Source organism: Cervus canadensis, chromosome 11 (assembly GCF_019320065.1).
Source record: "Cervus canadensis isolate Bull #8, Minnesota chromosome 11, ASM1932006v1, whole genome shotgun sequence".
Lineage (NCBI taxonomy): Eukaryota > Metazoa > Chordata > Mammalia > Artiodactyla > Cervidae > Cervus > Cervus canadensis.
The window spans coordinates 39,343,422-39,366,298 of record NC_057396.1 but is presented as its reverse complement, the minus strand read 5'-3'; the positions used below and the strand labels follow the sequence as shown (position 1 = coordinate 39,366,298).

Sequence of the window (22,877 nt, the reverse complement as noted above, 5' to 3'; positions counted from 1 at the left end):
TTTGTCATAATATAATCCCCAGAGATCAGAGTCATGTGAGTATCACAGTGACCCATTACATCAGCGACACTGTGGTGGTGAGACAGGATGAGCAAGAGGCGCCTCTGTGCTGGAGGCTATGGCGAGGTCACGTGCCGTGCAGAGCGAGGCGTATAAACCTGCGAAGACTCAGGGACCTGCCACTCCATTGAAGTCTGTAAGGGGCTCAGCAGCCAGGGGTATGCCAGGATATCCTCTCCCAAGTAAAAGAAACAGGTGTATCTTGTATCTTTTACAATGGTGAAGACAGCACTCCCCTTGGTGTGGAGGGTTGCTTTTAGTTAGAGACAGCACTTTACTCTGGGAGAGATGGAAGGCTGCCGGCTGCTGGTGGGGCCCCTAACAGGACCGGGCACCGCAGAAGGTCCAGGCTGCAGTGCAGTCTTGCCAGTGGGTCATACCATTTGGCAGACTCTCTGGTGTTGGAAGCGTCAGGAGTGGGAAAGGGAAAGGATGTGGAATGGGGCTGATGGAAAGTCCTGGGGATCCTGCAGCAGGGCTGCACTATCAGGGACAGAGGATTACACACCTTTTAAAAATAAATTTTAGAAACTTTATTACTTTTTGGATGCACTGGGTCTTTGTTGCTGCATGTGAGCTTTCTCTAGTTGTGGTGAGCGGCGGCTCACCACTCTTTGTTGTGGTGGCCCGGCTTCTTGTTGCGGTGGTTTCTCTCGTAGAGCACTGTCTCAATAGTTGTGACGCGTGTGCCTAGTTGCTCTGTGGCAGGTGGGATCTTCCTAGACCAGGGATCAAACCAGTGTCACTTGCATTGCAAGCAAGATTCTTAACCACTGGGCCACCAGGGAAGTCCTCGATTATAAACCTTTTGAGAAACAGTTTCTGGCCTGTTACTAGGCTCTGGTTAGACCACAGGGGGCATCTCAATCTGCCCAGTCTGAGATGGGGTCTGTTGGATGTGTGACACCATGGATGTGTGCATCATTGAGTTGGATGGACCTGGCAGTAGACCATCATAAGATGAAAATGCTCCCTCTGCGGCTGAGCCTGAGTGGGGCCGGAGGGCACCAGTAGACTGCTTGAGGATGTAGCCAGGGCCTGGTCCCTGACTTGCATCTATGACCTCATGGAGGTCCTGTATAACCAGCTGAAAGAGGAGGGAAAAGCCTGAGCTTGGTTTATGGATGTGTTGGTTTGGTACGTGCCTACAAGCTGAAGATGGGCAGCAGCTGTGTGACAGAGACGTAGCGGGAAACGGAAAATATTCCTGCTGGGTAGGGCTGTGAACAGAGTATCTGGTCATGTACTTCGTGTACAAAAAGTGGCCCAAGGTAGTGAGCAGATACACACTGTCCTGGGAAATGGCCAAATGCTTGTTTGGTCAGGGGCCTGGAAGGAGAAGGACGGGAAGATTAGGGACGAGGAGAAGTAGGGTAGAGACAAGTGGATGGACATCTGGGGGAAACACGAAGATTTTACCTTTAAATTTATTTTGGCTATGTGGGCTCTTTGTTGTGGCACGCAGGTATGTCTTGTCGCCCCCTGCACAGGCTTAGTTGCCCCTCGGCATGTGGGATCTTAGTTCCCTGGTCAGGGATCGAACCTACATCCCCTGCACTGGAAGGCAGATTCCTAATCACTGGACCACCAGGGAAGTCGTCATGCAAGATTTCAGTGCCACGTGTTAATGCCCGTTAGAAGGCACCCAGCACATTGGAGGCAGTGAATAAATAAGGAAACAAAATGACCTGGATGGTTGGTGCTAGCTGGTCCTTGTCACTGGCTATGTGGGACCAGCAGGACGAGGCTGAGTGGAGTGGCCACAGTGGCGAAGCAGAGCCAGGCAGGGGCTGACTTGGGCCCACCAGCACAGACTTCCACGTCCCAAGGCCACTCTAGGTGCTGCTCCCGCTCCAAGCCCAGCCTGCCAGCAGCAGAGACCTATGCTGAGCCGGCCTGTGGCACTCCTCCTGCCTGGTGCAGGCCAGCTACCTCAGGCTCTTTCCATCCTGGAAGGGCCAGTGGTTCATCTTCACAGGGATGGAAATCTCCTTTGAGTTTGCCTTTCCTGACCAGTCAGCACCACTGCCCGGGGACTTACAGAAGGACTGATCCAAAGGCATGGGTCCCACACAGCTTAGCATTTGACCGGGGATACAGGGAGGGTCCTGCTGAACTATAGCTCATGGCTGTCACCAAGGCGCTGATGACGCCTGTGTCCAGGAACCAGCAGGGGTCCTTGACCCTGATCAGCAGGAGACAGGGCTGCTTCTGCATGATGGGGGCAGGAAGGAGGGTGAGCCTCTAGCCACCCAAGTAATCCCCGCCATAACCGAAGGAGACCTGTGCAGCAGTCCTGGCCTGAGACAGGTTTGATTACACTGATCCTCCCTCAGTGTTGGGAAGATCTCCTGGAGAAAGAAATGGCAACCCACTCCAGTATTCTTGCCTGGGAAATCCCATGGACAGAGGAGCCTGTTGGGTTACAGTCCATGGGGTCACAGAGTCGAAACGACTTAGCAACTAAACAACAACAACCTCCTTTGATGAAGGCTTGGATCACATCTCCAGGAGAGCCATCAGCATGTCCTGAGGTGGCTGAGGGTGAGGGGAACTCAGAATGGAGAGTGGGAAGAGGGAGGGTGTGAGATGAACTGCATCAAGGGCGCTGTATTAGTCCTTGGACTCGCCTCTGAGTTTTGCTAGGAAGAGAGGCCCAGGGGAAACTGGGAGGAACTTCTCTAGAACCTGGCTACGAGAGGTGCACTGCAACCACGCTAAGAAGACTCCCCTGGGTCTCTGAGTGCACAGCCTGTGCGTGACTGGGGGCCCAGCTGCTGCTGCATTCTGGAATCCACTGCTGTGTTTGTTTTTCTGGCTGCAGCATGCTGATGGCTGAGCGGGGTGGGGGTCCCAGGCAGGCTACCCTGGGGAGGCGTGGGGTTGCTCTGATGGTTCATGATGTCCTGAGGACTTCTCATCTGCCTTGCCCAGCTTCCTTAGAGCTGCTCCGCAGTCTGAGTCTCCCAGCTTTTCCTCCTCCCTCCCTCCCCTGGGTCTTTCACAAGGTCACGCCTGCACGCTGGTCTCCTGACTCTCCCAACCTCCCCTACTTTCCTGCCCATTTGGCGCCTGCGCCTGCTTCTCAGAGGACTGGGATGAACACATCTGTTAGCACCATTCAAAGCAGGATCCTTGGACCAGCAGCCTCAGCGTCACCTTCAAGCATATTAGGAATATGGAATGTCAAGTCCCCTCTCAATCCTACTGAGTCAGGATCTTCGTTTTAACAAGATGATTCATACACACACTACAATTTGTGAAGCGCTGATCTAGATGATTTGGTCTCTTTCAGCAAATCCTTTCAATCACAGTTGGGAGCCTCAGTTGCTGCAAAGGTGAACCCTTGGAATCACAAATTCACAGATCAGGGTCCTTCATTTTATAGGTCAAAGCCTTAAAGTTAAGATGTAGTTCAAGGTCTTATCATGAATTAGATGCAGCACCCAGATCTCTCACTTCCCACTTTGGCTCTGCTATGAGCAGGCTGATTGCTCTAAATCTGCCTTGCCTAGCATAGTAGCACAGGAATGTGGCTAGTTGTGGTATCATTTAAAAAGTTTTTTTTTTTTTTTTGGATCTTTGTCCTGGGTTTGTGGCGTGGAGTTGCTAAAACCTTTAGAACTTCCTGAATGAAAGGCGTGAGTTTGTTATTCATAATGAGTCCCTCTGCCCACACCTGTATTTATGTGAATGCAGTGACTCAGGCTGGGCCCCTAGATAGCTTCAGACTGGTTACCAGAAAGAACTATGTGTGAACGGGGTGTGGGAAATTACACCTCCAGGGGGACTGGAGAGTGGGTTATGAAAAAATCCTGACAGGATCTAGAGAGCTTCCTAGCTGGTGACCACAGGGAGGTGCTGGGAGGGCGCAGGCCACCCCCTCTCCCAATCCTTGCCCCACGCATCTCTTCCTTGTGGCTATTGTTTCCTTTAGGACAAACTGATAAACACAGAGTACTTCCTGAGCTGTGTACCTTCTTCTGGACAATCACTGAACCTGGGGAGGGGGTCGTGCGTTGGTCAAAAGTCTGGTGGCCCCTGGGACTTGCAAGTGGCATCTGAAGCGGGGCAGTCTTGTGGGGCCGAGCCCTCAACTATGGGGTCTGGGCTGACTCTGGGGAGGAAGCGTCTGAACTGGATGAACTGCGGGATACCCAGCTGGTGTGGGAGAACTGGAGAATGGAGTGAGTAACGACAGGAATTTTGTATGAGAAGTGGTGTTGGGAAAAAGATAACACACTGGTCCAAACTGAGATAGACTGTAGGTGCAAAATACTCACTGGGTTTTGAGGACTCAGTATGAACTAGTTCATGAGTAATTTTTTGTACTGATTGACATGTTGAAATAATTTTGATAATTATGGTAAATAAAATTATTATTGAAAATAAGACAAAATGTTATAAAACTATCAATTTCTTTTTACTTTTTAAAAAAGATTCACAGTGGCTTGATTATATATCTGTTTGGTAGTACTGCTCCAAGTCTTATCTCTTCATCCATACTGTTTTATTCCTGGCTTAATTCATAGCTCTGACTGCTGTAACTGAGGGCATTTCCTGGCTATCAGCCTGAGATCTTGAGATTATTCAGAAATTCTTTATGAGATAATGGAGTTACTTAACAAGTCTTAAAAGAACTCCGAATGAAATATCTGTAAACTTCCAATTTTCACTGAGAAACAAATTAGCCGTACCATTAACAGTTAACACTCTAGCTCTGGAGTGAGGTCATCAGGTAGACGGGCTTGGGAGGTGAGAATGAACCTGGGCTGAAGGTTTTGGGGAGTGGGGCTCCCCTGGGGCTGCAAGAACCCAGGCAAAGGAAGGCTTGTCAGGGGAGCCGCAGGGGCAGGGCGCCAGGCCCGAGTCTTTCTTCCTTGGAACCCAGCGCCCTTCTCCCCGCATGGATAAGACTGAGGAACGAAGGGGCGGCTGACACTCTTGGGCTCCACTCCCAGTGGTTTCCCTTGTTAGTCATGTCAGGGTCACAGCGTGCAGAATGGCAGGTCCCAGGAGTCCTGGAGACTCAGGAAATTGGAAGGCTCAGGAGGGCAACGATGGGGCCCTTCCTTTGCCTGGATCTCCAGACTTGGGGGTTCAGCCCTGAGAACATGCATTCTGTTGGCTCCCCGTCCAGATGCAGTCGGGGTCCCCAAGGTAAACTCCAAGAGCTTAATGAGAGGAAGTGTGGTCCAGACTGTGCTGTTTAACAATTTCCTGAAACAGAAAAATCTGCTTCTGAACTAGAATTTGATTTCTCCTGCCTAAAATTCTTGCCAATTACCATATGCCACAGGTGGTGAAACTGCGATCTGGAAGAGGTAAAGGACTTCACCAATTTCACACAGCTCATCGGAGGCACAGGGTGGGAGTGGCAGCCTCAGGCCTCTTACCTAAAGTCTGCAGCAGTGTGTTCAGAACCCAGAAGCTGAGGCCAGCGTTTCCAGGGTCTGGTTACTTCCTGAGCAAAGGGCAGTGACGACATTAATAGAACCAAGACAAGAAATGGGTTATGCTGTGTTTTGCCCTTGAACTTTTAGTCCCATGTATGAATCATGAGTGTTGCCTCCTGAGTATCCCACAATGCACAATGAGCTTTATTTCAGTAAGTGAGGGATGCTTTTTCTTAAGAAATAAATTTAATTCAAGGTGGTTAGTGAGTACAAGGCCTGTAGTGCCTTCATGAAAGTTAAAAGAATCCAGTTACAAAAGAAGCACTGTGTAAAGTCTCAAATAGCTGAAGGTACAGTGGGCTCCATATTTTACAGAGTACAAAAAATTATTTCATATACAAAGAAAAATACAAATAATGTGCAAAAACCATTTTCACAGGTGGCAATTTATAAAATGAAAATGATAGAAAAATCCTTCATTCTTATCCCCGAATTTCTTATATATTAACACAGTTCTGTTTCCTAGTGTGTAGATAATTTTAAATTTGAAAATCTGATTTATTTTTCTTCTACAAAGTGGTTTTTTAAAAAGGGAACCATTTTAAAATTACTGAAATCTTATGAATGAATCAGTTAATTTTGTATTAAATTATAAGCATACTACCTGAAAAACAAGGGTATAGAAATCATATATACATATTTTTGAAACATTAGTTTGGTATTTAACATATTAACATTTCAAAACAAATGTGATGATCTAGCTACCTACGACTCCAGTTGACCACAGTGGCTGTTGCAGAAAAGCTGTCTCTGTTCACTGTGAACAAACAGCATTCCTGTATCTTAAGCTGGACAAACACAGGTTATCAAAAGTAAAGAAAATCTAATGACTAAACAAGTCCTTAAGTTCACGTGCAGAGGTGCTGTCTGGGTTTCCAGTCATGCCACGGTGTGACCGCGGCCTACACAGCCCTTGTCACAGGGGTGGTATGCTCATAAACAGCTGGCTTCTGTCTCTCCAACATCTTCACTTTATTAGAGTTCAGTGCAAGTGGCTGTTTTGTGAATTAGTGCATTCAGCTTTTTGCATGTTATCTTGTGTAAGAAGCTGTCAGGGAGCAGAAGAATACATGGGACCACAAAGTCCTGGATCCTCAGGGCACCTTTGGCCTAGAAAATTCAGTATTTTGGAAGCAGTGTTTTCCTGCATTGGCCTGGTGATTACTGCACCACTCCCTGGCCAATCTTTCCCATCAGGCTATTCTGTGTGCCCCTTGGCCTGCCTGAGCACTGGTGGTCTTGCTGTGAACCCCAGCACCGAGCAGGGATCCTGGAAGCACCTTTGGCAGCACCAGAGAACCAAGTATCTCTAAGGTTGGGCGGTAAGAGCAGGAGCCTCCAATGGGAAACCTATGCAGAATGGAAGATAGTCTTGGAGGATTTTGAACTTTGCTTGTCAGGAAGTTCTCCAAGGAAGTTATGACCTTGGAGAATAGAAAGGATCCAGCTTTCATGAAGAAGGGCCCAGGTGGGTGGTAGCCGCTTGGCCTAGGGCGTGGGTGACAGACGGCTCAGGAAGCATTCTTCTGATCCCTAACCATGGGGGACTGTTCTAACCACTAGGTTAGAACAACCTAGTGCAAGACACAGGGAGGGCCTGGGGCTCTTGACCAGACTTGTGTGATACATCTACTCCAGCTAAGAAGACGCAGCAACTGCTGAGAGAGGGGAATGGCCAAGTCTGGGCAGGAGAACCTCAGGCCCTAGGATGACTCATTAGAACCGAGCAGGAAGCTGTCAGCTCTTCAAGGATTCATGCACTTTTTTCCTATCTGGCAGCACAAGCCGTTCCTCCCTCTTCTGTGTGGGTTGACCATGGGCATCAGGCATCAGAGATACAGCTCTGGATCCTGTCCATCCACTGCTGGGCACTCTGCCCATCCTGGGCACAGAAGTTATACACACGTTTGCTGGTCTTGAGCTACAAAAACAACGGAAGAGAAGCAGAGATGAGGGCAGGGCTAGTCTACAGGTTTGGGCATGTGAGCTAATCAATTCCTGTGACCTTCCCTTTTGATACTACCCGGGAACCTCCGTATTTCTCTGCCCTCCACTACTGTACTGTCATTGCTTATGGAAGTGATTTTACTTTCCTGGTCCCCAGAGTCACAGGGATCTTAACAGAAGGGTCTGCAGAGAAGACAGATACTCCAGAAAAGCCTGACTTTGCACCTTCTTGACTAAGGAAGAGGGTCTGGAATAGCTGGAGACTCTTGCCTCACCCATGCACTGCAGTCATGCAGCAAAGGAGCCAAGAAGACTCAGCTTCATCCACACCATGGTGGGGTGGGCTTTCACGTTCCCTTCCCATCTCTTTCTCTAAGCCTTCAGCTGGGGCCTCACTGGGAGTTCAGAGACAGGGAAGCAGCCTCACAGCCTGAGGAGGGCACTAGAGTATGACCTGTATGAAGCCTCGCTTGGCTCTGGGGACTACAGAAGTCCCCTATCATGGGCCCATAAAATGTCCCAAGGCCTGCTGAAGATGTCAGGGAAGACAGTCATCATGTGTGACTAATGAGGTTTTTTTTTGGATGATCAAGCTTGAAGACAAAAAGATATAAAAGGGAAGTAACATCTGTTCTTGACAGAAGGTGGTGAGTGAACAACTAACAATATTTAACAAGGAGTTCCTCTGCTTCCAAGTGTAGTTGGATACCTTTTGAAGGAGTCTTTTGTCTTTTGCAAAGCAACATGCAGCCTTTATGAGCCATAGGGACAGCGGGGGGAGGTGAGGTTTGGGGATTAAGAGTGCTGGCTTCAATTCTGCAGCAGTTCCCACAGCCAGGGTGGGGCTGTGGCCCATCTGTAGTCACCATCAACTGCCCTGAGGCCCCGTCATTCTTGGAGTGGATGGACTGACTGTAAGGGATCACGTTCAGAGAGCCAGGAAAAGACAAAGGTCAACTTACATCAAAGAAAGCCTTGTCACTCGTGTGCTTCGGGGCGCCCATGCTGGGGCCAGCAGGGATGACCATTTCCACTTCAGCCAGGTCGATGTGGCCTTTACAGCTTGTGTCCTCACCCGAGTCATAGTATCGCAGCTGGAACCAAAGGACACACGGGGTATGAGAGACACAGGAAGGGGAGACAGCAGGGCTTTTCAAAAGGTATCTGAATACTTTCCCATATCTTGCTCAACTATGTCTGGAAGAACAGACAAGAAATTAAAAGCTGTCTGCTTCTAGGAAGAAGAATTAGGTAGCTGGGAGAAAGGGTAAAAAGACACATTTTTTGAAATTTGAAAAAATGTATTACATATAAAAGAATAAAAACATCAACAACTGTAAAAAAATATATGGAACATATGAATATGGGGTTAATGTTTAGAATACATACAAAATTCCTAGAGATTGAGAAGAAAAAGAGAAACAACCTAATAGAAAATTGGTCAAAGGATTTCAACTGGCAACTCACAGAAAAAATTTGAGCAACCTACAAACATCTGAAAAGGTGAACAGCCTAAACAGTCAAAAGTAAATGAAATCAATGAGATTTCACTTTTCACTTAGATTAAGAAATATTTAAAATGGCTGACAATATTCAGGTTGAATGGAAGGCATGAGGTATTTGTAAGCACTGTTTGTGGGGTTATAATTAGTCAGAAACCTATTAGAGGACAATATGGCAATATGAACTAAAAGTTAAAAACACTTATACCTACTGATACACCTTTCCCACCTCTAGGAATTTATCTTACAGAAACACTCCCACAAGCATGCCAAGACACACAAATGAAGAGGTTTCCTTCAGCACTCCCTCTATCAGCTAATGACTGAAAAGATGTATCTGCCTGTCAATAGGGTGTTGGTTAATTAAATGATGGTACATCAATAGTATGGAATTCTATACAACATTTAAGAAATAAGATCTATGTGAACTGGTAGGAAAATACGTTCAAGCTATACTATATTTAAAGAGCAAATTTCCAAATAGCAGGTGGGTATGAAGTGATTTTTGAAAAACAATGAATAGCTCAACATTTGACTGAGGGTTACTATGTGTAAGGACTGGATTTCACTTGAACTAAATCAGTCTGGATTTCAGAAAGTTACACGGCAGGAATGTGTCTGGTGCTTCCGTCACTGTGATTCTGGGCTCAGCCTTTTCTCTGCCTCTCTCTGCAGGCATGGTAGGAGTAGTACAAATAGAAAACTGTATACTTTTTGTATTAAATCTAAAAGACTGGCAAGAATGTAAGTATAATTTGATGTAACTGTAAATTACACACACATCATGACGTTCTCCTATGTTTTACTTAGTGGTTTAATGGGACTTTTCTACACAATGTAGGCTCTAATTTTAGACAGTGCTGTTTAAAGTCCAGTTGCCTAAAAAGGGCTTCCACTGCATATCTATAAAAAAAAAATTCTCTGTATCTGTAATCCAATAGGATTCTGTATAACCTTTATGAAACTCCTTGAGCAGAGTGAAAGGTGGTCATTCCCCACATGAAGTGTTCGTCTGGTAGGAGTCATCTAGGTGCAGCTCCAACCAGAGCACCGCACTGGGGCACAGCCCGTATCTTTCTCAGCAGACTTCATGTTACACATAAATGCACTGAGAATCTGCTCAAGGCTGACTAGTCAGTTCTAAGGCAGAGTGAAGTCTCTGGTCAGACCATGGGAGGACATATGACTCTCCAGTGAACGATGCAAAGAGGCGGGAAGTTTGCATAACATTCCCCTACCCTCCAAGCTCACCGGAGCAAAGATTCTGATTCTAAGGACTGTGGGGAGAGCGGGGGGAGCGGCTAGAGCCATAGCAAAGAACCTAATGGTGGGGAAAAGACTTCCCAGCATGGACTGGGAGATCCAGGCCGGTGTCCGCCCACTGCGGATTTCAGGTTTGGATGGGCACATCCCCTTCTGCCTATTTTAAAGCTCCCTCCCTCCTCTGTTGCTGTCACCTTTGAGGGATAGTGATGCCTTCTTTAGTACAGGGATGGGCACAGAGAAGGTGTTCAGGAAATGTTTGTTGAATAAATTAACGCCCTCGACTTTGAATGGATGCTTTGTGCTGTCGACATGAAGTGATCTGTATTCTGGAGAGTGTTCACAGGCACGGGCTCTGTATGTGCATGTGGTATGCAACACGCTGAAACCCTCAGGTCCTCTCCTGGCCTGGTTGTGGACAGCAGGCAGCAGGAGATGCATGAGCATTAAGAAGCAGAGTTCTGTTGCTCTTAATGCTCTGGGTTCCACGGTCACTGCCTCTGTTGCACACACCCACACTTTCTCACAGGGCTGCCGCGTGCACTCTCACTGGATCCACGGAGCAGCCCCGGGTAGCTGGCTCTGCGTGTCTGCTGGGAGTCGCACAACAGCCAGGGACGGAGCCTTGCCTGGGGAGAAGTGACTGCTACAGGCTGTGATGGTGTTTATTACCTGATGCTTTGTTACATCCAAAACAAACCAACGGGGCTTCCAACCTTTCAGCAAAGCCCCTCTTTTGTACAGCGTTCCCTCAAAGGACCTAGAAGTAATGATGACATGGCGGTTAATATGATTTTACTATGTGCTGTTTCCCCTAGATGATCCGAAAAACATTAGTCGGAGCTCCCCCCAGAATTCCTCTACTAGACTCTCAGGGAAAGACTGCCTCATTCTGCTGGGGTTACCAAACTTGTGAGGTTTGGAGCTCTCAGCAGCCATCCTTTGTGCCCCGCTAGGGTTCATGCAGGCTGTACGAGGAAGCAGAGCTGGTAAATGACAGGAGCCTGAAGGTACTGTGAGGAACTGGCACGTCCTGGCTTTCTCATCTCACGTGAGTCAATTCCTTTCGGCTTGGGCGAGCATGTGCTGGATCTCAGAAGTCTGCCACTGGAGAAGTGCTCACTAACACACATTCCCTCAAAAGACCCGGCAGATAGGAGACAGTAGGACCCGCCACAAATAACTACAACCTCCTGGCCTTATTTTAGTTGTAGTTTTGACTTTTCCTCTTCCAAGAACCATCTAACACATTTAAAACAGAAACAAAGAATTAAAGCGGATCCATTTTAAGTTGACAGAAGGTGGCACGGCCCAGGCCTAGCTTAGCCGAGGGCCTGCGGTGTGGCTGAGGGCGGGGCTGGGGGAGCCTTGGCTGCACCCCCTGGCAGGCTCACAACATTCACCTGTTCTCGTCATTCTTGGACGTGTACTGGCTGTACAGTGTGGCTGCTCTGCGGTCCACCCCGTTGGATGGGGGCACACCAGTGCTCTGCTCCTCTGCCAGGCTGCTGTCTGGAAGGTGCAGTTGAGGCCTCTTCTGATAAGAAGGGAGGTTGGTGGACACAGTTCCTGGGGAGCCCGAAGGGTATCTCTGGGGCTGAAAAAGACAGAACAGGAGGTAGGAAGACTTTACAAAGACTTTAAGCAACTGATCCGATGGTTTCCCTTCTAAAAATTTACCTCAAGAAAGAAACTAGACCATATATATGTCTATACAGAATATGTATAAAAAGATGCTTACCTTGGAGTTTTTTTTTTTTTTTTACAATAGCAAAAAACTAGAAACTACCTAAATGCCTATCATTATGGGGCTAGTTAAAAAAAAAAAATTTCTGAACAATGGAATTCTAGACAGCTGTTACAAAGGATGTTGATTTATATCCAGTGACAAATGGAAGGACACGTATGCCATATACTAAGTAAAAAAGAAAGCAGGTTTTAAAACTACGTCTATAGTAAATCCCTTTTATATGTGTTTAAAAGTCTGAAGGCATAGTGGCTTGCTTCTACGTTATAAATTTTGGGTGATTTCTATTTTATAACTTCCTGTGTTATAAAGGAATACATATATCTCATATTCATAATCAGAAAAAAAATTAACAAACTATTTTATTCTGAGAAAAAAAGCAGTAAGACATCATCCACCCATGGCCTGTCTGGTAATAGTCCCTGAGTTGCCACTTGCAGGCAAGAGACGGCGCCCCGAGGACCCCTTCTTACAGGGTCAGAGGATATTTTCTTCTATACTCCACTCTCCTTGACCCCTCTGTGACATCGGACCCTGCTGACCTCTCCTTTCCTGGAGTGCTCTCATCTGTCCTAACCTCCCTCTGTTGTGCTTGGAGCCGATCTGCTGTAGGTTTGGCTGGCGGCCGCCCTGTGTATCAGCCGTATTATCTGGGCCTGAGCCTGCATGCATGAGCTGGATGCCACTCCCTCACTGAGGGTTAACAGGACGCTAAGGTGTGGATGCTAAGGGGCTCAGCACAGCCCATTCCACATTCTACAGCTTAAGGGGCGGTGAGAAGAAGAAAACGGAGTATGTGGTATTAAAATATTTTTACAGTAAATGTTTCTTAATTTAGAAACAAAAAGGGGGTGTGAACAACAGAGAGTGGCATATTTTACTGTTTTAAAATATTTCACTTTCCCTATTTCTCTGGAGCCAACAAGATCTTGGCATCCCCCTCTTGCCTCCCCTCCTGTGGTAGAAGATCAGCTGAAACCACAGAGGTGCTGAGACAGAAAAGAACCCAGTAATTTCCCCTGGATACGGGGCACTGAACATAAGTACCATGTCACTGTGGCAGAGTGAGCCACTCAGGAAGTACTCAGTCATTTGGAACTTTCTGCCCTGGACCCTCAAGGCATGAGCCCTCTCTTTGGCCATAAACCTCCTGGGTTACCAGTGGCAGAGGCCCCACCTGACCCAGTGCCCTCAAGAAGCTCAGTAGCAGCTCTTCAAAGGGCTTTGCCAACTCACATGATCTGCTCTGGGCTCTTCTTTAAGGTCCACGTTTACCCGTTCCCACAGCTGCTGCCACTTCTCAGGGGTTTGGTTCAATTTATGCTCCAGTCTTTCAATTTCCTACAGAGAAATTAAAAGGGTTTTTTTTTTTTTTTTTTTTTTTTTTACAGATAAGTATTGGGTTGGTTAAGAAGTTCGTTTGGGCTTTTCCCTAACAGTGGACAAACTCAAACGAACTTCTTGGCCAACCGAGTATTTCACAGAAGTCACGGTGTTCCCCAGAGCCACACCTACTCTGAGCCAGAGGAGGAGCATGACCAGACGGCAGTGAAAGACCGCAGTAAGCCCGGGGCCTCAGAGGTCTCCAAGCCAGGAACGGTGGTGGTGGGAGTGCTAGCTGGTGTGATGCACTGTGGCAAAGATGATTTATTAGGATCTGTAACCGGGCCTCTTTGTACAGATGGCTTAAATAGAGAGATGAAATCTGTATCCCGAACACCTTCACCCTTGGCCAGCCCATAGGAAATCTGATGGCCACAGCAAAAGGTCAAGCACTAGGCCTATGTCCAGACCCTAATAGCTGGGTAGATGAGAAGTCTGTCCTGGACAGAGGAACCCCTTGACTCTGATGATTCAAACCAGATGTAGGGAGAATGAACCAAGAAATGCCCAAGGCCTGGCGCTTCCCTCGGCCAGGGAGACTGAGAGCAGGGCAGCGGCCTCTGTGACGGCGCTCTCACACATGCTCCTCCTGGTCAGAAGACTGAATGGAGAAGACGCTTCAGGAACTGTCTGGCCCGTGTCAGGGCTCAAACCCTTTCCTCAGGGTCGCTGCTCTCATCATAGGGGTTACTGCCAGAATGGCTTCAATCCAGAATATTCCTTGTAGAAGACAGCTGGCAGTACTCCCATCAGACCATCAGCTACCCACACTTCTGACTGGAGGAAGTAAGGCACCCACAGAAGTCACAACCCAGGTCTGACTTCGGCTCTTGGCCAGATGAAACAGCCGGGAAGCTGCAAACTGCTCTACTTGCTTGAATGCTTCCTCGTAATGATGAAAACCTCACTTCTACTGAGACTGTTTTCCAGTCCCTGCACCTGGTTCTCCAGGGATGCTGGGAGCCGGTCTGGTTTCCGCATGTTCCTATGGTGCTGGCAAGAACGCTAGCCCAGAGTGAGGAGAGCCATGGCCAGGAGCTGGTGAACCAGTCTTCACTCAGCCAGGTTCCTGAGGCCTCACGTGCCTTCAGGGGCCCAGAGCCTTGGGAGTCTGGCTTCACGTGGTGACTTACACTGAAAAGGCTGGTGAGAGCATCGGGCTGAGCGCAGCTGACATCATCGTAGCACGGCCACACGGTTCTCCTCTGGCTCTGGGGCCTGGCTCCTCCGGCCAGCTCAGAGTCCTCGGAGGGCAGCTGCTTGGGGGTCAGCATCATCCAGTCGTACGAGGGCCCCGTGGAAAGCGTCTCCTCTATATAGTAATCCCACTTCTTGAGGCTGGAAACGTTTACATTGGGCTTCAGGGCCTGTTTAAAGAAAATTCTGAAATATAGTTTCATCTTGACCTCAAAGTAGCCCAAGCTTACTGGCAGGCCAGCCCCTAACACTGGGGGGTCCAGGGAAGAGGATGAACAGAAGTTCTCATGACATATGTCTATATATTTAAACATTACACATCAATACTACCCTGACAAATATAACTTACAAACAACCTAGAAGGCCAGGTTTCAGTTGAAAATTCTCAGACTCCTCGGCACTGGGGGAGGCTGGTCCCAGTTCCCAGTTGTTGGCCTAAACCCCTGCTCCTCCTGACTCAGCTCTGTCCTATACTCTGAAGGTCTCCTATGAACATGTGCATACACCCTAGCCCTGCAGCTGAACTCTGTCTGCTCCCTGACAAATGCTACTCCTTAGCTGCCCTTTGGCTTAGGAGTACACTCACTGGCTTAGGGAAGTGGTCTGGTAAGTAATTTGAATTTGGGCAAGGAATTCTGAAGTACCAGAGTGTGGTCTAGATGAAGGAGGAGCATATACGCGTGTACCCTTGGTTTCTCACACACCTCATGAGGAGGGTGCATCTGGAGAAAGGCCAGGGTTGGGGTCCTATTGTTCTGGGGCCCAGGGCCGGGCCTTCTTGCCTGTGAGTGGTGGTGGAGAGCTCCACTCCACTGCAGAGCCTGTTTCATGCATACGGGCATGGCAGAGCATGGCTGTCCCTGAGAAGTCATCCTTCTTAGGCTGGGCTCCAACCTTCCTGCTCCTCATAGGGGTTCTTCCATGGCTCTGGTACGAATGGACTTAGGGAAGTCCTTTCTGAAGTATTTTAGGTTTTTCAGCTTAGACAGCACGCTAAGTTTTCAAGTTTGTTCTCCCTTCCCAGGGCAAGTTGATCTGCTCTGAGTTTCTTGAAGTTATCCTTTCTATGTTTAGGGGGCCAGCTCCTAATTTTTCTGGTTAAGAATTTGGTAACAGACTTCAATGCATCGTAATCTAAGCCCAAAGTGTATCAACCTTTAAATAGCTTCTGGTATGAAATCTAGTCAAATGTTTATAAAAAGCTTAAACAGCTTATATACACTCAAAGTAAGGAAAACGTCAACACAAAATATTCCAAAAATGCAACATAAATGCTTTCTTTCTTTACCTCTATTTCCACTGGTGAATATAAATAATTAAAGAAAATGGGACTCCTCTTGTGCATTCTATCAATACACTCCCAAATACAAATTCCTTTTTTGGCATGCTTGTCTCCTTTATCATCAAATAAAGTTCCTGGAAAAAAAAAATCAGCAAAACAAAAGTCAGATAAATCAACAGTTTTCTTAAAAATGTGATGCATGTAGCAGATGAAAAATGGAGCATTTCGTGTGGCTCTAGAAACATCACTGCATGGGCAAAAACCTTAGAAAATAACTAAAAAGATAGGAAAGGACTGCAGCAAAGCTAAAGATAGGAATGGACTTCACAGCTATATGGAAACAAATCCAAATGGAAAGAAAACATGTGCTGAAGTTTTCCCAAGTATTTAGCAATACATCATGACTCCCCCCCAACCAGGCCACATCCCACGTCTACATCTAGATTCTGAGGTCCATGCCAGCAGACATTCTACACATTTTTCCAAAAAGCTGGAAGGAAAATGATTTGATGAGACTCAGTTAAAAACATAATTTTATGTTTCTTTATAAAGTTGCTGGCTGTTTGTTACAAAGCCATTTAAAGTGTTTTCTTTGTTTGGTAGTTTACATACACCACACATCATGGTCAGGGAGACTGTAGATGTCAGATGGGTGTGGTCTGTATCCTTGGGTGAGTTAAAAGCTGAATTGGGGAGGGTGGCATTTCAGGTACTATATTTGTACCTTTCAGTCTGTTACTCACATGAGCCTACTTTGTTTTAATAGGAAGGTATGTTAGGGTGAGGCAGGAGGAAGAGTGCCTCTCATAGCAGTGCTGTCTTTTCTTGCTTTTCTTGTCTTTTCTTGACTGAGAAAAGACTCAGTCAAAAGTTAACAAGCATTTTATTTACCATAAAAGAATGTCTCATGCCCAAGACTGCACAAAATCTTATAGTATGAGGGGCCCCCAAGACATGGAGTTGTAGGAGTTGGACATGACTTAGAGACTAAACTAGCACCAACACTAATTAATGTTTCTTCTCTATCTTTTAAGTGTAGAGTGCAGAACACTAGTTCTCAACCCTGGCCACTCATTTAAAAACAACAACAACAAAAACACAGGGGCTTCAAACAGTCCCAGTACTTAGGTCTCACCTCAGACCAATTACAGAATATGAGAAGGGGCCCCAGATAAAAGTCATTTTAAAAAGTTCTCTAAGTGACTCTAATGTCCACTGGAACCAGCTCTATTTAATGTCTTCCCAACACAAGGGTGACTAAAAAATTAAGGTTTCTGATTGTGATATGTAGAATGACAATTTTATGAGTCAACAAAGGTCTGGAAGTACAAACAGGAAAGGAAATGGTCTCACCAGTGCTGTCTCCCTTACCAAAAGTATGAAATACTGTACTAGACAAGTTTAATAACATGCACTGAAAACAGTATTTCTTGCTTTCATATTTTAAACTCGGAGAACATTAGTAAATATTTTCAGCCATGAAGAGAATCCTCTTTAGGAATATTCAGTATATATAATATACTGAAAATAAACAGTAAACATACTGCTTTTCTTTATTTGATTGTCTTCTTAACAAAAATACTCATGTGTATCCCCATTTCCCCCTCCCTATAACAACAGCAGAGTAAGAAAGTAAAATCCCCTTGGGGAACGTTTACACAGGGGTTGACCAGCTTTTATGATCTATTCTTTAGAACTGTTACTGCCATTACAATCATAATAATGGTGCTATCTAGAATTTATTGAATTCTTACTATGTAGTAGCAACTGTGCTAAGAAGTTTACAAATATTTCTTAATGTGGTCATCCTGGTCCAAAAAGGGGTGTGTGCTATTATTATCCTCATTTTAAAGATGTGGAAACTGAGGAAACTCAGAGAGGGACCTAACCTGTCCTAAGTGTTGATCCTTGGCTGGTAACTGGCAGGGTTGAAATTTAACTGTATTCTGTTTCCTCCAGAGCCCATGGCCATAACTGCTATGCAAGCTGCTTCCTGGGGACCACTAACCTACCAGAGTGTACCAGGATGGAATAACTAGGAGTCAGGTGTTTCTCCACAAATGGTGATACTGCTTGGAGATAATAAGATAGTAATAAGCAGATTTACGTTTTCAAAGGTGCTACATGATGACCATTAGCAGTCCCTAAGATCTAGCACAGCACAAAATCTCACTCATTCATGTCCATTATACTTTCATAGTTCAGGATAAAACACTAAAATGGCCTTGCCCCACTTGGGGGTGGTTATTTTATTAGAGTTTTTAATTAAAAGTACATAAAAATAACAAAAAAAAAGATTGAACAAGGGCATGCAAACACGTACCGTGCTCTAATCTTTCATAGTCTGAATCCAGGAGAAATGTTTTAAAGCGATTAGACACATAGTGGAAAGCCAAGAACTTTAAGTAATAGAGATTGAATTCAAACTCTGTTGGATACTGGTTGTGAACCTGAAACACACAAGGCAAAGAAAAGAAGAAGAATTAAATGGAATGAAAAGTGGATGCCATGCTACTGAACACTGACTGAAATGCATGGGAGACCATTTGGTGACTCAGTCAATTGAATCCCTAACAGGAGTGGAAGTGGGAAGTGAACCAGCCTTTTGCCAGATACCACGCTAGGGGGTTTTATAAGCATAATCTCATATAATCTCCATAACAACACTGCAAGATATGCATTATTTTTTGCTGGATTTATTGAGCTATAATTGACATATAACATTGTGTAAGTTTAAAGTGTACAACACAGTAATTTAATACACAAATCTATTGTAAAATGATTACCATGTTAGTGTTAGTTAACAGCTCCATAACCTCATATGATTACCTTTTTTTTTTTGGTGGTGAGAACATTTAAGATCTATTTTCTTAGCAACTTTCAAGGATATAATACAGTATTGTTAACTATAGTTGCCATGGTATACAATGGATCCCCAGAACTTAACTCCTCTTAAATCTGGAAGACACACATCTCTCCATCTGTCACCTCCCCACAACCCCCAGCCTCTGGTAACCACCATTCTACTCTGTTTTTATGAGTAAGGCTTTTTAAGGTTTTACCTATAAGTGAGATCATACAGTATTTATCTTTCTCTGACTTATTTCACTTAGCATAATTATCTCAGGGCTTATCCACACTGTTGCAATGGCAGGATTTACTTTTTTCTGATGACTGAATGATATTCTAATGTTTGTGTATATAATGTTTATATAACATGTATTATATATGTTATATATATATTATCCATTCATCTGTAGATGGATACTTAGGTTGCTGCCATTTCTTGGCTGTTGTGAATAATGCTACAATGAGGTATCTCTATAATGATTTCATTCCCTCTAATATATCCAGAAATGGGATTGCTGGGTCATATGGTAGTTCTATTTTTAATATTTTGAGGAGCCTTCATATTATTTTCCATTGTGACTACACAAATTTACATTCCCACCAGCAATGCATAAGAGTTCCCTTTTCTCTACATCCTCTCTAACACTTGTTACCTTTTGTCTTTTTGATACTAGCCATTTGAACAAGTGTGAAGTGATGTCTTGTGATTTCAATTTGCACTTTGCTGATGATTAGTGAGCAAGCACTTTTTCATATACCTTTGGCCACTTGTATGTCTTTGGAAAAATGTCCGTTCAGATTCTCTGAAGATGGGTATTATCCCCCACCTCCAACCCTTTACAAATGAGGAAGCTGAAGAGGAGCAGGATTAAGCAATTTACCCAAGGTCACTTACAGTAATGAGTGAGCCTAGATTTGAATCCTGGCTTGTCAGGCTCCGCAGTCAGTGTCTCATTTACTTTATACGGTGCTAGATACTTGACAAATACGAATTGTTATATGCTGTGGTTCTTGCTTTCCAGGCATTTGTGGTGTAACAGTGTGTAATACAACAAGAAAAATTATACTTACAGAAGTTTGGCAGTGAAAGGAATGAGAAAAGAAGGTGGTGGTTTAGGGGGACAGCAGGAGTCGTTTTCCTGAGAAAAGAAATGTGTGCCTGTCTGAGGGCAATGCAGAGAATGAACTGTGGAGAAAGAGCTGATAACTAAGAGAGTAAGGCCCTGGGAAAGCAAGAATGAGAGAGGCCAAGGGTCCAGAAGCAGGCAAAAGCCTTAAAAATGAGGTGGAATAGAAGAGTAGACAAAAAGAAAAGTATGTTCAAGTGCCAAGGGTGGGAGGGAAGAGCTCAGGCCTTTTAACCTTAATTTTCCATCAGTAACTTGGTGAGGTCACTGGGGAGGAATAAGGATGAGGGAACGCCATGGGAGGGTGGGAGCAAGGCAGAGCCTGGAACGGCCACTGAGCTGTGGCGTGCTTTAGGCAGACTCTCTGGAACCATCTTATGTTGGCAGAAGATAGGCTGATGACCTTGGGACACTCTGTAGTCCACCCAGCAACCTCACCTCTGGATTGCTCCCTCTCTCATGACCAATGAAAGAATTTCACTTGGTTGAGATAAGTTCCAATCATAATTGTATTTGCTTAAAAGCTGTTTCAAATGAACACCGCAGGCAGGCTGTCCAAAAGCCAGCTTTCCTCTCCATGTTTAATTTGGCAATGTAGACTCACACTTGCTCAGCCAAGAGAGCAGCATATGTGCAATATGTTGATTACTCACTAGATCAATGGGAGTTTAAAGTCATGATCTGGATACCATCAATTTATCAACCTTTATCACTTGATTAGCAACCTAGATTTCTGTGATGATTAAAGGGTTTCTTTTCCTATTAACTTTTTTTTTTTGGTTTTTACATTGAACTAAAATTTTAGTTCATACATAATACAAAATAAAATGGAGGCTAAAAAGATGTATTAAAACAGTCTGACTCTTCTGCATCAGGCTTGCAAACTGTGGATGGACCTGCTTTCTTGACCTGAGCTACCGCCCTTCCTGTTGCATCTGGCCTCCCCAGGACAGGAGAGCTTTCTGTAGGACAACTGGAGTGTGGCTCTGAATAGTGAGGTGTAGTGCATCATATTCCAGGTTTTAGAACTTAAACTCTTTAGCCTAAATTCCTGAATCCATAGCACCACCTCAGGCAGCCACGGTGCACATGATGGAGAGGGGGCGACTTGGACTGTGGCTGTTGGGATAGAAGAAGGAGACAGGTCCAGGATGGAGCTTGGTTCTCTACCATCTGAGAGTCTCAGAGAGAAATCTGCAATGTGCTTGGGTGTGAGCTCCAAGAACAACTTTGCCCCAATAGCCCTTGGAATAAAACTCCGTAATCACAGGCCAGACCCTTGGCTCACTGTTTCCAGGGGAAGAGTTCAGGGCAATTTCCACTGATCTAGTCCATGACAATTCTAAAAACTTAAAAAAAGTATTAAACAAAGCCCCAGAATAACAAAACATCTCTCTCAGTGATTCTTCTCCATAAAAACCACTTGTTGCGTATATAACTGTTATCTTTTCCTGATTACTCTGATATTTAATATGCTTAGGAATATAATTTTAGTGACCCACTTCTGAGGTAAAGTAGAATGGAAATGATAATGAATATGACCTTAAGTTGAACTTACAGGCACTCAGGGAGATCAGCTGCTAGGACTAGAAGAAAAACTCCTCTACAAGTGGAAAAATGCTCTCACAGACCACTGTGCTGAGTGACTGACCTCACCACAAACTCTGCACTCTACAATTAACGACAGAAAGACTAGACACTTCTTCAAGGCTGCTGGCACTCACCCGGCTCGAACTGGAACTGCTGCTTAGAAAACATCCAGGTGTGAGCGCTTGGGGGCACCATGGTGTCTGCGTCTGTGTGGCCATGAAGGCACCTGCAGTTGCTAACTGCTTGGGGTTAAAAACAGTCTGTCCCTATACCAGGGTTAATTATCAGGTCTGTTGGAAGTCGAAGAGAAGATGCTGAACAACTTGGTCTTTTACTTGATAGCAACAATTTTAAGCAACAAGCATGTAAAAATTTCTTCAAAAATTTTCTTCAGGAAAAAAAAAAAGTGACCTGAATGCTGGGTTGATTAATGCCTAGATAACCACATTTGGAATCTGACATTAAGAAACTCAAGGAATTTTCTGAAATGTCTTTTTACTATAATGAAAAATTAACACCTGATTGTGAATACAAGACAAAAATCTGGTGCTTAGACTTCTAGTAAAAAAGAAAAATTATACTTTCTCCATTTAGTCCTACATCCCAGAAACTCAGTTTGTCCAGTTAATTGGCTTTCCCCCCTCCTTGTCAATTGGACACCTGGACTCTTCTGCTGTACCCCACCACCGTGCTCTCCACAAGGCACAGTACACGCATAGGCCTTCTCCTCCTGTTAAGTACTGTTGTGATGGAAGAAATGGGATCAAGGCCAGACGTCCTCTAGGGACTTACTACAGGGAACGAGTGAGAGTTTAGAGGTTTGTTAGCCACTTTTTTTTTACTTTAATGAGGTATAACTGACATACAATAAGCTGCATATACTTAAAGTGTACAATATGCTACATTCCCACTTCTCCATACACCGGTGAAGCCATTACCGCAATCAACACAGTGAACCTATCAACTATAACTCTCAAAGTTTCCTGCACCCTCCTCTGCAAGAAATGACTGATCTGCTTTTTGTCACTATGGGTTAATTTGTATCTACTTGAACTTTATATAGGGCTTCCCTGGTGGCTCTGTGGTAAAGAATCCGCCTGTCAACGAAGGAGATGTGGATTTCCCTATGTTGGGAAGATCCCCTGGAAAGGGAAATGGCAACCCACTCCAGTATTCTTGCCTGGATCATCCTATGGACAGGGGAGCCTGGCAGGCTACAGTCCATGGGGTCGCAGAAGAATAGGACGCAACTTAGCAAGTGAACAACAAGAACTTTATATAAACAGAATCAGAAATGTGTGCCCTTTTTGTGTGTGTGCCTTCTTTCACTAAGCATAATTATTTAAGATGCATCTATGTTGTTGGGTTTCCAGTAGTAAACCTTTCTATACCTAAACAGTATTCCACTACATGGATATACCACACTTTGTTTATTCATTTACCTGTGGATGGACATTAGGTTGCTTCTAGATT

At 45.2% G+C, this 22,877-nt stretch overlaps 1 protein-coding gene across 1 annotated transcript in view; it reads right to left on the bottom strand.

Moving 5' to 3' along the window:
• Positions 1-5,683: 5,683 nt before the first annotated feature.
• SBF2 (SET binding factor 2) overlaps positions 5,684-22,877 on the bottom strand; it is a 410,909-nt gene continuing 393,715 nt past the window's right edge. Inside the window, exons 34-41 of the mRNA XM_043481847.1 lie at positions 18,161-18,287; positions 15,844-15,971; positions 14,492-14,725; positions 13,212-13,316; positions 11,632-11,825; positions 10,901-10,988; positions 8,426-8,557; positions 5,684-7,437 (exon numbers count right to left, since the gene is read on the bottom strand). Coding sequence (XP_043337782.1) covers positions 7,339-7,437; positions 8,426-8,557; positions 10,901-10,988; positions 11,632-11,825; positions 13,212-13,316; positions 14,492-14,725; positions 15,844-15,971; positions 18,161-18,287 — 1,107 coding nt within the window. The 3' untranslated portion in view covers positions 5,684-7,338. The remainder of the gene's footprint in view (positions 7,438-8,425; positions 8,558-10,900; positions 10,989-11,631; positions 11,826-13,211; positions 13,317-14,491; positions 14,726-15,843; positions 15,972-18,160; positions 18,288-22,877) is intronic.